Here is a 12,561-nt window from a genome sequence, read left to right as displayed (position 1 = left end):
ACTAGGGACTGGAAATAGAATCAGCCTTTTAGCAGTTCTCATTTGTGTCATGCCCTTATTGCAGTACCAGTAGGGCAGGAAGCCAGTGCATTATTTTTCTTGTGCTCTTCAGCCTGTGTCCCAGTGTCAACAGCATTTCTTGGTGTGATATTTTTGTTTGCTGTTAGGTCAGTTTGACACAAAGTGCTCATGTGACAGTATGCAGCCAAGCATAGCTAGGTGCATATGCTACAGATGGCAGCAGAAAGGAAAACAAGACGGGCTTGATTTTTCTCCACAGGTTTCAAGGTGTTCTCAAAGCAGCTCCTAGAAAACCACTTTGGGCCTAAAGGAGCTTAAGCATGTGCATGTATATATACACACACATATATTTATAAAGCTACAGTAGCTGTAACCTTTTAAGTGTAGCTGAAACCTGCCTGGAAATGAAGAAACAGACAGAAATCCCACTCTGCACCAACTCTGTGTCCTTGTTCAAACATAATAGGTGAAAAAAACCTAAACAACAACATCCTAAGTCGCAGTACTTGAGGGAGCGCATACAAAGTGTCTTCAGAATTTAAGGAGAAATTGAGAATAGTGTTGGAATATAAACTAGGGAAAACTGGTAATCAAAAAAGCAATTGCATTGTATAATTGATAACCCATAACCTATAAATCACCAGAAAGCATTACAATAATAAATACCTAGGGCAAAGCATACCGTACAGCACAGATTTTAATTGCCTAGGAGTGAAATTCCGGTAACAAGAACAGAAGTAATCTTTTATCTTCATCACTTTGTTATCTTGTAATAGATCCCCACTGAGTAGCACCCTCTCTCCTGGTGACAGTATCTAGATGATGACATAGTTACAGTGAAAGAGACAGTATTTCTTGTAGGCAAGAAATCCACATTTTCTTTGGTAATTCCGTGGGAGTTGTTTCAGTAACAATCTAACGTGGTGGGAGATCTGTGTTGCTTGTTAAGCAAATCAGCTGCTTCAGCCTCCTGTGCTGAGAATACAGACCTCTGATCTGGAGCCCCACATGGTTAAAGTTCAGCTTTTCCTACAGTTTGGTTTCTCACTCTTTTCATTTGCAAAAGGTTTGAAAAATTGTCAGAAATATGCTACTGTAGATACACTCACCAGAGCCTTTACTGTAATTTATTTAGCTCTTACTTGCTTTTTGCCTACTGAGTCCAAAAGTCATCAAACTCTTGGTCATGGACGTGACATACTTTTGGCAGCGCATACCTGACTTCTTGTGGTGCAGCTGGGCTGCTTTACCTTACAATAACAGGTTCCCACTTGTAATCCTGGTGCAAATTCCTTCTTTGTTGAAGGCATCACAGCCAAAGGGAGGATGGCACATTAAGTCTGAGGTTGAGAGAATTGTGGTAGTTCTGATGCTCAAATAGGTGTTTATAGTGGTGTGAAATAGCTGCTTGTTCCCTCTGCATAGAAGCATTGGGTTGGATGGGATCCCCAAAGGTCATCCAGTCCAACCCTCCTGCAGTGAGCAGGTACATGCTCATCAGAATCAGGTTGCCCAGAGCCCAGTACAACTTCATGCATATTGCCTTCCTTGTACATATCTACTAACCAAGCAAAGGTGCTGTCCATGGCTGTTTGTGTTTTGCTGCTGACGCACTGAGACACACCACCTCCAAAAGGCTGTTATCCTGATCTATAATCTAGGTGGGGAAATCATGCTGAAAAGCTGCACCCATTCATTTGACAACTTCACTGAAGCAGTTGGATTCTGCTTGTAATGCATGTGGCAGGCTGGAAGGAACCATAGAATCATTTCATTGGAAAGAAACCTTTAAGATTGTCAGATCCAGCCATTAACCCAAGAAGGAAAGATCCACATTTCCTATTCCACATAGTGTGGCCTAATTAAATATGTGTGGACCACAAAGAGTGATTTCATAGCCCAAATATCAAGATCATTTCAAGGATTTGGCCAGGTTTAGAAAGAGCTTGATTGTAGTTTGGTGGCTAGCACCCAAACATTTGTTATAGACTCACAGAGATATGAAGGAGGATGTTACAGCAGGGGAAGTCATTAGTGTGGCTGTGCAAAGTAAGCTTAGCATTACGAAAATATTCAGCTTGATGTAACTTCCCTTGGTTTCTAGAAGCAGTTAGTGCATAAGCTTAGAGGCTTAACCCAGCCACTAGTATAATCACTCTGAAACTAGCATTGTGTCATCTCTTTTGCAGAATACTTCTAGACAGATTTTGGTGGTATTATTGTCAATTTACAGAGAATGCATAATGTATTATAGCCGTAGTTTGTCTCCTCCAAGTCAGTGCTAGGAGCTGGCAGAAATGGTTGAGGGTTTTGCTACTGCTCAATTACCTAATTCTAACATGAGGTTTTCCTCCTGTTAAATAAAATATTAATGTTTAATTTCATTTGCATAGTTGACAGTTTTAAAACGTTCCTTTATCTTAAAAAAACCCCTCCAAAGTTAAAACTGCAAACAAGCTTAACAAACCAGGCAAAGATTCCTTGGGCACTTTGACGATGGAGAAGAAAACATTGCAACGCATTTTGAATGAAATCATGATTACTTATGCAAATGCACAGACTACTTCTAATTATAAAAGCTGGTTAGGTCCTTAATAATGATTTGGTTATTTCAGATCACAAACATTGCAGCTGTATTCAGGCATATGTGTCCAGGCTCTCAGTACCTTTTCCTCCTCTTGTCCCACAGTGGATCTGTGTTCTCAGCTGTGCCAAAATGGCTTTAAACAAAGTGTATAGCTTGTAGTTGAGCCAGAGTTTTGGCCAGAAGTGCTATAATTACAATTTTTGAGAATATAAGTATGAACAGTCAATACAACTTGGGGGGAAAGAATCCCTGTGTGTGTGTATGTGTGTGTGTGTTCAGACACAGGTCTTTCTGGTCTCCTCTGTCAGTCTTTGAGTGTGTGGGACTTTGCATATTGTTCGAGCTGGAGGAAATCCCTTGCTGGATGACACACAAAAGCTGTAGCTGACATTCAGAATAGAGAAAGCTGCAACGTGAAGGCAGTTGGAAGCTCCCCAGTTGCTGCAAGAACAAACTGTGACATTTCCCCCCCCTTGTTTTTACTTGATTTAATGATTTGGCTTCAAGTCAGTTTTTGTTTCGATTGTTTAGTTTTAACTGAAGTGCATTTTGCCCCCCTTCTCTCCTTCCCATCCCTTGCAGTTCTTGCTGCTTACATCCTTGCCGAGGTATTAATTTAGTGGAAATAGGAAAGGAGGCACATAGGATTGGCTGTTATAGTAGTGGTGTCTAAACCCCCAAGGGCAGCTTTTAGGGTATCCTAACATTCTGATCATTCAGCTTTGGAGATTTACTACAGTCATTGGTCCCTGCATTTGTGAGTTTTTGTTTTGGTGAGACCAGGTTGTACTTAGTTTATAAGGAGCACTTGGGAACATAAAGCTTTACACGTACCTGGTTGGATCTTGATAGGCAATTCAATCATAGTCCTAGTGTTCACCCAGCCTTGGCACCTGGACAGTGCTCCTGGGCCCTGCAGATCATGCACACCCTTTCAGAATGGCCCCAGTGGAAGTCTTACAGGGTCAGTGTTTACTGTTATCTCACAACCTTTTAAATTTGGGGTGGAACTGCAACACCTTCCCCCAGACTTCTGCAGACCTGCTTCCTACAGGCTTGGGCAAACCAAGTCAGGTTCATGTGGGTTTACAAAACTGTAGCTGCCTGTTTTGATATTTTCTCTGAAACAGTAGGGAATCTATGAGAAGAGGATGAACAAATGTATAAGAACAACAGCTGAAAATGTTTTATCCACCACTATCTTATGTATCCATTCAAACAAAGAGTCAAGTGTACCTTAAAAAAAAGGCAAATCAATCACCTTCCCATTGAAGTATCTAAAGTGTAACACATCTACCAGGGTTTTGGAATAATAGGGTTAACTTCTTCCTATGTTAGTTTTCACTACAGGAATGCAACTCTGAATTTGCATGCACCTTGCTCCCCTTCAAAATCCACTGCACCCTTTCAACCTTGTAAAGATTCTGCTTTTGGATCGACTTTTCTTGCTGCCCTCTTTGCTGGGAGCAACTTAGCTCATGTTGGTTACTTGAAAGGATGATATAAAGTAAACAGCCTCAGATATTGTTGCCCTATGTAGGCTGTGTGAAATCCCTAGTGAAGAAAAAGCTTAGCCAAAAATTTTAACACAGGGAAGTGACACAATGTGAATATATGCTTGTGACACTGATTACAGCTAGTACAGCAAAATGAAACAAAACTGAGGTAGCCTTATTGTATTTCTCAGACTCTTTTTGGCCTGCAGTCCTTTTCCTCCCAAACTGCTAGAATTTAATTTGGGTAGTTCAGTAAACCTTCAGCCAGATGCAGAATTGATTTATAGATGCTGTTATTAAAAGCTGATTATGTGCACATGAAACAAATTGTGGAGCTCAATTAATTAGAATGCCTCCTTCAAGGCTCTTATGCAGGAGTTTTTGTAGCTCAGTTCCTACTGTATGTTTAGCTTTAGATGCACTTCAGAAACTCAAGAGTACTAAGGCAAGTTGTCAATTAAATTTAATAACTCTGCTTTTATCATAGACTGGAAAACATCTGTAGTGAATGGCTTGTCCTAAACTGGTTTTGCGTGTAGTCTTTTTACTTTGTGATTTTGTACCCTCTGGTGCTGTGCATGAAAATCTTCCTGCTTCTTGCCTCCAGTAACTTATTCATGGCTGCTCCCAGTTCCTTTTTTGGGGGGCTGGGGCTGGGCTGGGCTAGTTAAAGCTAGATCAGTTGCCTGCTATGATTCCTCATTGTTTGTGTGAATGCTGTTGCCACCATAGGGATGTGGAGAAGGAATTAAAGGCTGGTGGCAAAGGTTAGAGCCACCTGGTTCTGCAGCACCAGTTTAGACAGGTGCCTTTGGAGCTGTAGAATGAGTCCTGTCAAAAATTAGACTTACTGTTTTGGTTATAGTGCAATAATAGCAACTCCATGATCATGACTGAAAGGACAATATCTGCACCTGACACCTCCAGGATATGCTGTGTTGCCTTGGTTCTTGCTGCAGATTGTCCTAGTCATGAGGGCTGTTACAAATGCAAGGTAGAGGCAGCCACGGAATTTGTCATCTGAATGGCCGAGCTCCTGCAGGTTCTCATACTCATTGGTTTTTCTTCACTGGGTTTTCAGATTGTTTTGTAATGTTAGATCTTAAAAGACCTGGATTTCTGCACCTGTGACCACCTGATCACCTCATTACAAGAAGCTGCATCTGATTGACCACCACCTCCTGTTTGTGTGTGTCCTTGTAAATTGTTTTTACTGCCAACCATGGTACAGGTTAACTCTCCTTTCCACCAGCCTCCTTCCCCCAAGTCTGTTGTGTTGTTTTCAGTACTTCTGCTAATTTGCATGTTGCAGAGTAGCTTTGTTTGTTGATGTTCCTTCTAAAGGCATTTTCTGTAACCCTTAACTTGAAGAGGAATGCAATGTGGTTTGAGCTTGGATTTTTATTTCTTTCACTGTCACTTTGAACTTCATTCTTGTATGAATTAGAATGTTGACGCTATGGGTTTGAGTTGTCATAGTGTGATCAAACCAAACACATGCAATATTGTAGGAAGCCTAGCGTAGAAGTATCATGACCAGATGCAAATTTCCCATTCAACTAATAATTCTCTCCTTATTTTTTCATTCTGATATCAAAAGACTTATGCCTTTGGTTTTGTGTGTTAGAAATGTTTACCATATGAGGTTTTTATGTAACTGTTGAGCAACCACAAATTATCTGAGATATTGCAGTTTGATTTTTCTGAGCTATTATGGAAGAAGTCCAGTTTCAGTAAAGTCTTTTCCTGGGGTCATAAAATGATTACTAGAAGCCAAATGTCAAGAACAAGCCTGAATCAGTATTTATTGAGCATAGCCCGTGATCTATCAAGCACCTACCTCTAGAGTTTGAAGGCAGTTGAAATGAGGGATTTGCAATGCTGTGCTAGTGCAAAGAATGAATCTAATGGATCAGGGACCTTTCAGTGGTCTTTTTTTAAGAAATCCACCTGATGTCTGCCCTGAGCAAAGGGCACTAATTCAAAAGGCTCTGTAGCTCTTTGATGCACCAGTATGAACTGATCTGTTTGCAGTATTGAAACCAAATGGCCATGTGTTTTGGTAATTTAATTCCCTAGCAGCTAATGTGACAACCACAGAATCACAAAATGTGTCAGGTTGGAAGGGACCCTCCAACCCCCCATTGTCCAACCCCCCTGCAGTGAGCGGGGATATCTCCAACTAGACCAAGTTGCTCAGGGTCCCATCAAGTTTGACCTTGAAAGTCTCCAGCAACGGGGTCTGAACCACCTCTGTGCAGCCTATTCCAGTATTCCACTGTTGTCATTGTAAAGAACTAACTTCTTACATCTAACCTAAATCTACCCTGCTCTGGTTTAAAAACACTGCCCCTTGTCCTGCCACTACAAGCCCTTCTAAACAGTTCTTTCCCAGCCTTCCTGTAGGTCCTATTCAGGTACTGAAATTCAGCTGTAAGGTCGTCTTGGAGTTCTCTTCTCCAAGGTGAACAGCCCTAGTTCTGTCAGCCTGCCTTCACAGCAGAGGTGTTCCATCCCTCTGAACATAATCTTTATATATAGGCTTCCAGCATGATCTGATTAGGTCTTGATACTTTTGTCTGTATTCAAGAAGATAGTCTAAAGACATGATGAATGATTATAAGATTTATAGAGAAAAGGATGGAAAACTCTTGTCCAAACTAGTGATTAGGTAATGGTTCAGAGAGGTGACACAAGTAGACCTCAAAAAAAATTCCTGTTTGGTGCATATAGAGGTAGTACTTTATTTCTCCCAGCTGCTAGCACAGCTATGAGGATTGGGAGGGCTTAGGAGAGCTCCATGTGGTTTTGTTTCCTTGCTAAAGCACTGGCCATATGTAGCACCCCAATAGCTCCAGTTCAAATAAGAGTGCATGCAGGAGGGAGAGATAATTATTCATGTATGATTGGAACTGACCTTGTATAATGGTAGGGGTGTTATGCATATGCTCTCTTCTATCACTTACTGATGAGAATATCAGAGGAACTGGTAGAAATAAGTTTTTTTAGGAGCTGAAATGTTGTGGATTTTAAGTAAGTGTAGTCTCTGTGGGTTATTTTTCCACTTCCAACATAGCGCATTTATCATGTAGGGTTCAATGGCAGTTAAAACTAGGAATGATGTGGAGGGGTAAACTGGAGGGTAACAGGAACAGACAGGCACCTTACCACTTCTGGGATTTGGAGCTGCACAGGAAAAATGCAAATTCTTGGAAAAAGGTAGTAATTCTACATTTCTCATCTTCCTTCTCACTGTCTCACTTTACTGTCTTGAGAGAAACCTGAAAGAAATCCCTTTGAGACAATAGGAACAGAACAAGAACAGCCAGGAAATTTTCTGCACTTTTTCTACTTCCCACAATTCTGACATAACTTTCTCTTTTATATCTTTCTTGACCTTTTTTTCCTCCAAATCTCTTCCTATCTTCCCATCAAATTCACATTTGATGTCTATATCTTCTGTCTTTTCCTGCTGACATGTTAAACCATAAATATTGTGTCCAACACCAATGTGCATCCATGGAAATGGGTAGCATTTATTCTGTAGCTTAATGCATTTATGTGCTTTGTGTCTTGGAGTTTGACCCTACTGACTTCTACTTGGGTTCCATATCTCTATTTACCTGTGTTGTTCTGTATCTTAGTAGGAAAATTGCTGCTGATAACTGCAGTGTGTGAGGATTCTGTGATGATGATTAGAGAATATGTTTCTTGTGTGTCCTTCCTCTGCTCTGCCTCTTGGGAGTAGATTGTTTATATTGCTAGAAATTGTCAATGCAGTTAAACTGTCTTCCAGCATGTGAACCTATGTCATTCCACTCTGTTAGTGTCCCTTGGCTGAAAATGAACACTTGATGTAAATGTATTTGAGTTGCTTTATGATTTATTAACAATACCATTAAAATACCATGCATGTCTGCCTCAGTGAGGGAGTTATGCAAGCCGCAGTAGAAAAGATGTGACGTTTCACCAGAAAAGGCTGTAAATAATCTTTTTTTTCCCTTTCCCTCCTCTTTCTTCTTCTTTCTTTCCTTTTTTTAAAAATTTTCTTCTGTCCTTTCCTCCTCCCCTCTGGATTTGGCTTTGGGAAAAAAATTAATCAACTTGGTGTGACACTATTCAGGAGCGTCAGGATTGCACAGATTGTTGCATTCCTTAAGCACATTAAAAATATTCTCATCTATAAACCATGACAAAATATTTGCTGTTAATGCAGAGCAGCATCTTCATAGCTACAGCTTGAAGAATAAACCTGTTTTAAAAACAGTGGTGGAAGCTTGAGAGCTCAGCTTCAGTGCTGCCAAGAGAAAATAATTTCTGTTGCAGTTAGCTCTCTGCTGCTGTTGCCAGCCCTGAATTAGTGTCCTCCAGTTAGAGCAGGATGGTCAAATTGCAATGACAAGAAGCTTGTGAATTGATTTAGTTCTTACACAGTTGATTACACATGCTAATGAATTGATTTTGTGCATTAAAAATGTATATTAATTTTTTTCTCCCATAATGTATTACGGGAAACCTTGGCAATTGTTTTTCTAGCGTTTGACATCTTTGTAAATTGGCTCTCTAGAGGGCTTAAGGTTGGGCCTTTTAATTTTCCATGCATGTTCCATGCAAATTCAGCAGAAATGTAGGGTTTTTTAAAAAACAAGTCTTTATTGTGTCTGTGCAATTACTCTAACTAATGTTCATGACATCTTATGCAAGAACAGCAGCCCTGAAGAAAAGGACTTGGGGGTACTGGTGGGTGAGAAGCCCAATGTGAGCCGCCGATGTGCACTTGCAGCCCAGAAAGCCAATCACATCACGGGCTGCATCAAGGGAAAGCATAGCCATCAGGTTGAGGGAGGTGATTCCTCCCCTTTACTCCACTCTGGTGAGACCCCACCTGGAGTACTGTCTCCAGTTATGAAGCCTCTATTACAAGAAAGGTCTGGACATGCTGGAATGTGTCCAAAGAAGGATAATTAGAGGGCTGGAGCACCTCTCCTATGGAGACAGGCTGAGAGAGCTGGGGCTGTTCAGTCTGGAGGGGAGGCAGCTATGAGGAGACCTTATTGTGGCCTTCCAGTATCTGAAGGGGGCCTACAAGAAAGCTTGCGACGGACTCCTCAGGATGTTGGGTAGTGATAGGACTAGGGGGAATGGAGCAAAACTAGAAGTGGGTAGACTCAGATTGGATGTTAGGAAGAAGTTCTTCACCAGGTTGTACAGGGAGGTGGTGGAGGTTTTTAAAGTCATGCTGGATGTGGCTCTGAGCAACCTGGTGTCCCTGCCCATGGCAGCGGGGGGTGGAACTAGATGATCCTTGAGGTCCCTTCCAACCCTGACAATTCTGTGATTCAATAAGAAGCAGCAGCAACATACTGCACAATTGGTGCATAGTGGTTAATTAGCAACAATGTGTTTTGAAAGATTTTTTTTAAGTTATAAATATTTAACTATTACTTAAAGCTGAGTAAGTTGTCCCTAGAGGGACACTGCTGATACTTTTTTGTTATTATTTTTTAAAATGAATTTTTCATAGCTATTAAGCATAATGCTTTTGTAGAAGTCATTTAAAAAGTTGCTCAGTTTGTGCTTCACAGCTCAGGCTCATATCTAGTGTTGTCACTCTGTGGTTCACTGCTAGTGTGTCCCTATTTTAGATGGGATATTAAAGGTAACATCTGGTCATCTACAGAGAAAGTAAGAGTTATGACCCTGTCTTATAAACAACTCCCCCTCCTAGCCAGAATAGAATAGATGTCCTAATAAATGTGTCCTCTCTCATTGAACTCGCTCCTATTGCATGTAAAAGCTGGTGTTTAAAAGACTTTTGGTCTGTTCAGTTGTTCTACTCCGAAACAGCTTGATGTTTTTTGAGTAGCCGACATAAAGTAAACCAAGTTTTTATACTGAGTGTTTTTTTTTTTCCCCCTGTTGTTTTTGTTCTTTAGATACTTCAAGAAGTGTCAAGGCATCTCCAGAAACAGCTGAAATATTTTTTCAGAAGTTAAGAAATAAATATGAATTCACAATCCTGGTGACCTTAAAACAAGCCCATTTAAATTCAGGGGTTATTCTCTCTATTCATCATTTAGATCACAGGTAAGTACCGCTACCTGTATGCTAGTTAATGAAAATGGATGTATTTATGCAGCCAAATATCGAAAACAAATAGGGCAAAACTGTTGTATAAAGAGCATTTGCAAATATTTATAGCATTTGGGTAGGCATATTGTACAGATTCATAAAAATTCACAAGTCCAAATCAGCCAAGGGAAAGTGGAACAGCTGTTACTCTTTAAATTTAGTCTTTTGCCACCAGGGGCATGGAAAGCCAGTTCTCTGTTGTCATTCGTAACTGTAAGGACTAGATGCTCAGCTGCTGTAAAACTGTCACATTAGTATAGCTAGTGATTCACAAAGCCTGCTCTTGCGTGTCCACCTCTTCACCAGTTGTTTTTTAACACTGCAGTTCAAAAAAAAACCATCAAAGGGCAAAAAAATCCTCCAGTTACACCTCCCATGAATAGCAGAGTGCTTTACTTGAAATGTTGTCAGCCTTGGAGATCTTAAGTGAATGACACAGAACGTTTAAGGGTTGTCCCTTGAAAAGGATAACGACTGCTGGAGAAATAACATATTCTTTAGGTGTGTCTGAACAATAGCTGTTAAAGGTAACTGCTCTACGATTCTGTGACACAACAAAAAGGAGTTTTAAAGTGTGCACTTCCTTAGCAGTGATTAGCACAAGCAACATGATGATGATCTCTGCTTTAGGGTCATAGTCCTTTTTATTTTCCTGTGTACAATTCCTTAATTCTTGCTTGGTCTTACTGAAGGAAAAAAAAAAAACACACGCAACAAAAAACAACAGGAAAAAAAGGTAAAAACAGATGTTCAAGCGAAGCAAAATGTCCTTTTCTTTTACACGAGTGTACAAATTTTCCTTAGCAGTCATGGTGACAATTATTTTGTGCTGGAAGATGCTCTGATTCTACTTTCATTTCCCAGAAGTCCCATCTTCTGCAATTCACCTGTTAAAAACAAAACAAAGCAAAGCAAATTTGTTTGTAACAGTCCTTTAGGTCTTAACTTGTGAGTTCTGTCACGACAGCCATCGCAGCTGGTAGAAGGAGCAATGCCAGACTACCTGACTCCACTCCTTTGCATCAGCCTCAGCCTTCTGTAGTTTCTCTGATGGCAAAAAAAATTGTGCTTCCTCTCAGCCTTCAGTTTAAGCTGCATTATCCTCCTCACTTCACTTTTGAATTTGTCTCACCTTCTTAATGGGAAAAACCAGCAGAGAGATGATTTTAATCTGCAACAGGGTTGTAATATATGTCAGATCTCACTATTCCATCATATATTTCTGTTTAATTGGCAACAATGGAGAGATGTAATAAAGCTTTTTCTTCCCTTCATGGTTAGATAACTTTATGCTACTAATGTTATATTCATATCTCTTGAGATACACATACTAGGGCCCTTGAAGGATGAACTCACTGGATTGTAGTTTAACCATTCTTTCCTTCACTTAATGCTTTTTATACCTGGAAGCAGAGCACTGAAATCAATAAGAAATTATGGGTGGGTATTCCCTATATTTAATTGTGTGTCTCTGCTAATTTATTCTATTTCTGCCTTGCTTGGCAAATGTTTTCATAGACATGGAAGTCTTGTGATTGCCATCAAATGGGCTGTACTGTACAGCAGCTTAAGACCTCTTTCAGTATCTAGGAAGACCATTTCTCTTACTGATTGAGGTGTACAAGGAGATAGGTTGCCAGAGGTGAACTCCTGATGCACGAGTTCTGTTCTGTGATTTGACCATTGTATTAAAATAGAAGTGGAATGCTTTATTCCCTGCTCTTGATGCATGAGTGTCTGTATTTCTGGACTGCAGTGTGAAGCCTTCTCTCTGATATTGTAAAAAATCTGCTGCAAACGTGTCACACTGAGAAAAACTTTCATCATTTACCACTTAAGCCAATAGAGTTCTGTTGGTTTTATTTGAGAAGTGCTCTCTTCCTCCCCATCAATAACTTGCAGAGAAGATGTTAGATAAAAATAACACAGGCTTAGTTTTCAAATGTTAAAGCTGCATGTGGCTGTTCCATGTGCCAAAAAGAAGTAGCTGTTCTTTCCTGGGAGAGTGGAAGGTTGTAATGTTCTGTATTATTTATTTGTTTTTGGTTTTGGTAGTGAATCTTAGTTGCTCTTTTTTACTGCTTTGACAACTATTACTAATCAATTGCTTTTGATCTGAATTCTTGTAGTTATTTAAGAGTCCTCTGGTCTCAGCCTTATTTCGATGCAGTTTGCATGTTTCATCAAAGGTGTAAGAAAAAACCCAAACCAAAAATGACAAAAAGACCTGGAACAAGCCCCCAAACCCCAATCAACCAACCAAGAAATAAATAAACTAAACAAAACAAAATTCCTCCAAAACCCCATCCCCCTCCCCCCCCCCCC

At 40.2% G+C, this 12,561-nt stretch overlaps 1 protein-coding gene across 2 annotated transcripts in view; it reads left to right on the top strand.

The window, feature by feature from the left end:
* NELL2 (neural EGFL like 2) overlaps positions 1-12,561 on the top strand; it is a 159,672-nt gene that overhangs the window by 13,404 nt on the left and 133,707 nt on the right. For both annotated transcript variants that reach the window (XM_054178040.1, XM_054178039.1), the window contains exon 3: positions 10,041-10,191. In XM_054178040.1, coding sequence (XP_054034015.1) covers positions 10,041-10,191 — 151 coding nt within the window. The remainder of the gene's footprint in view (positions 1-10,040; positions 10,192-12,561) is intronic.

The sequence above is a fragment of the Dryobates pubescens genome, chromosome Z (genome assembly GCF_014839835.1).
Source record: "Dryobates pubescens isolate bDryPub1 chromosome Z, bDryPub1.pri, whole genome shotgun sequence".
Classification (NCBI taxonomy): domain Eukaryota; kingdom Metazoa; phylum Chordata; class Aves; order Piciformes; family Picidae; genus Dryobates; species Dryobates pubescens.
The sequence above is the reverse complement of the archived record's forward strand: the minus strand, read 5'-3'. Positions and strand labels throughout refer to the sequence as shown.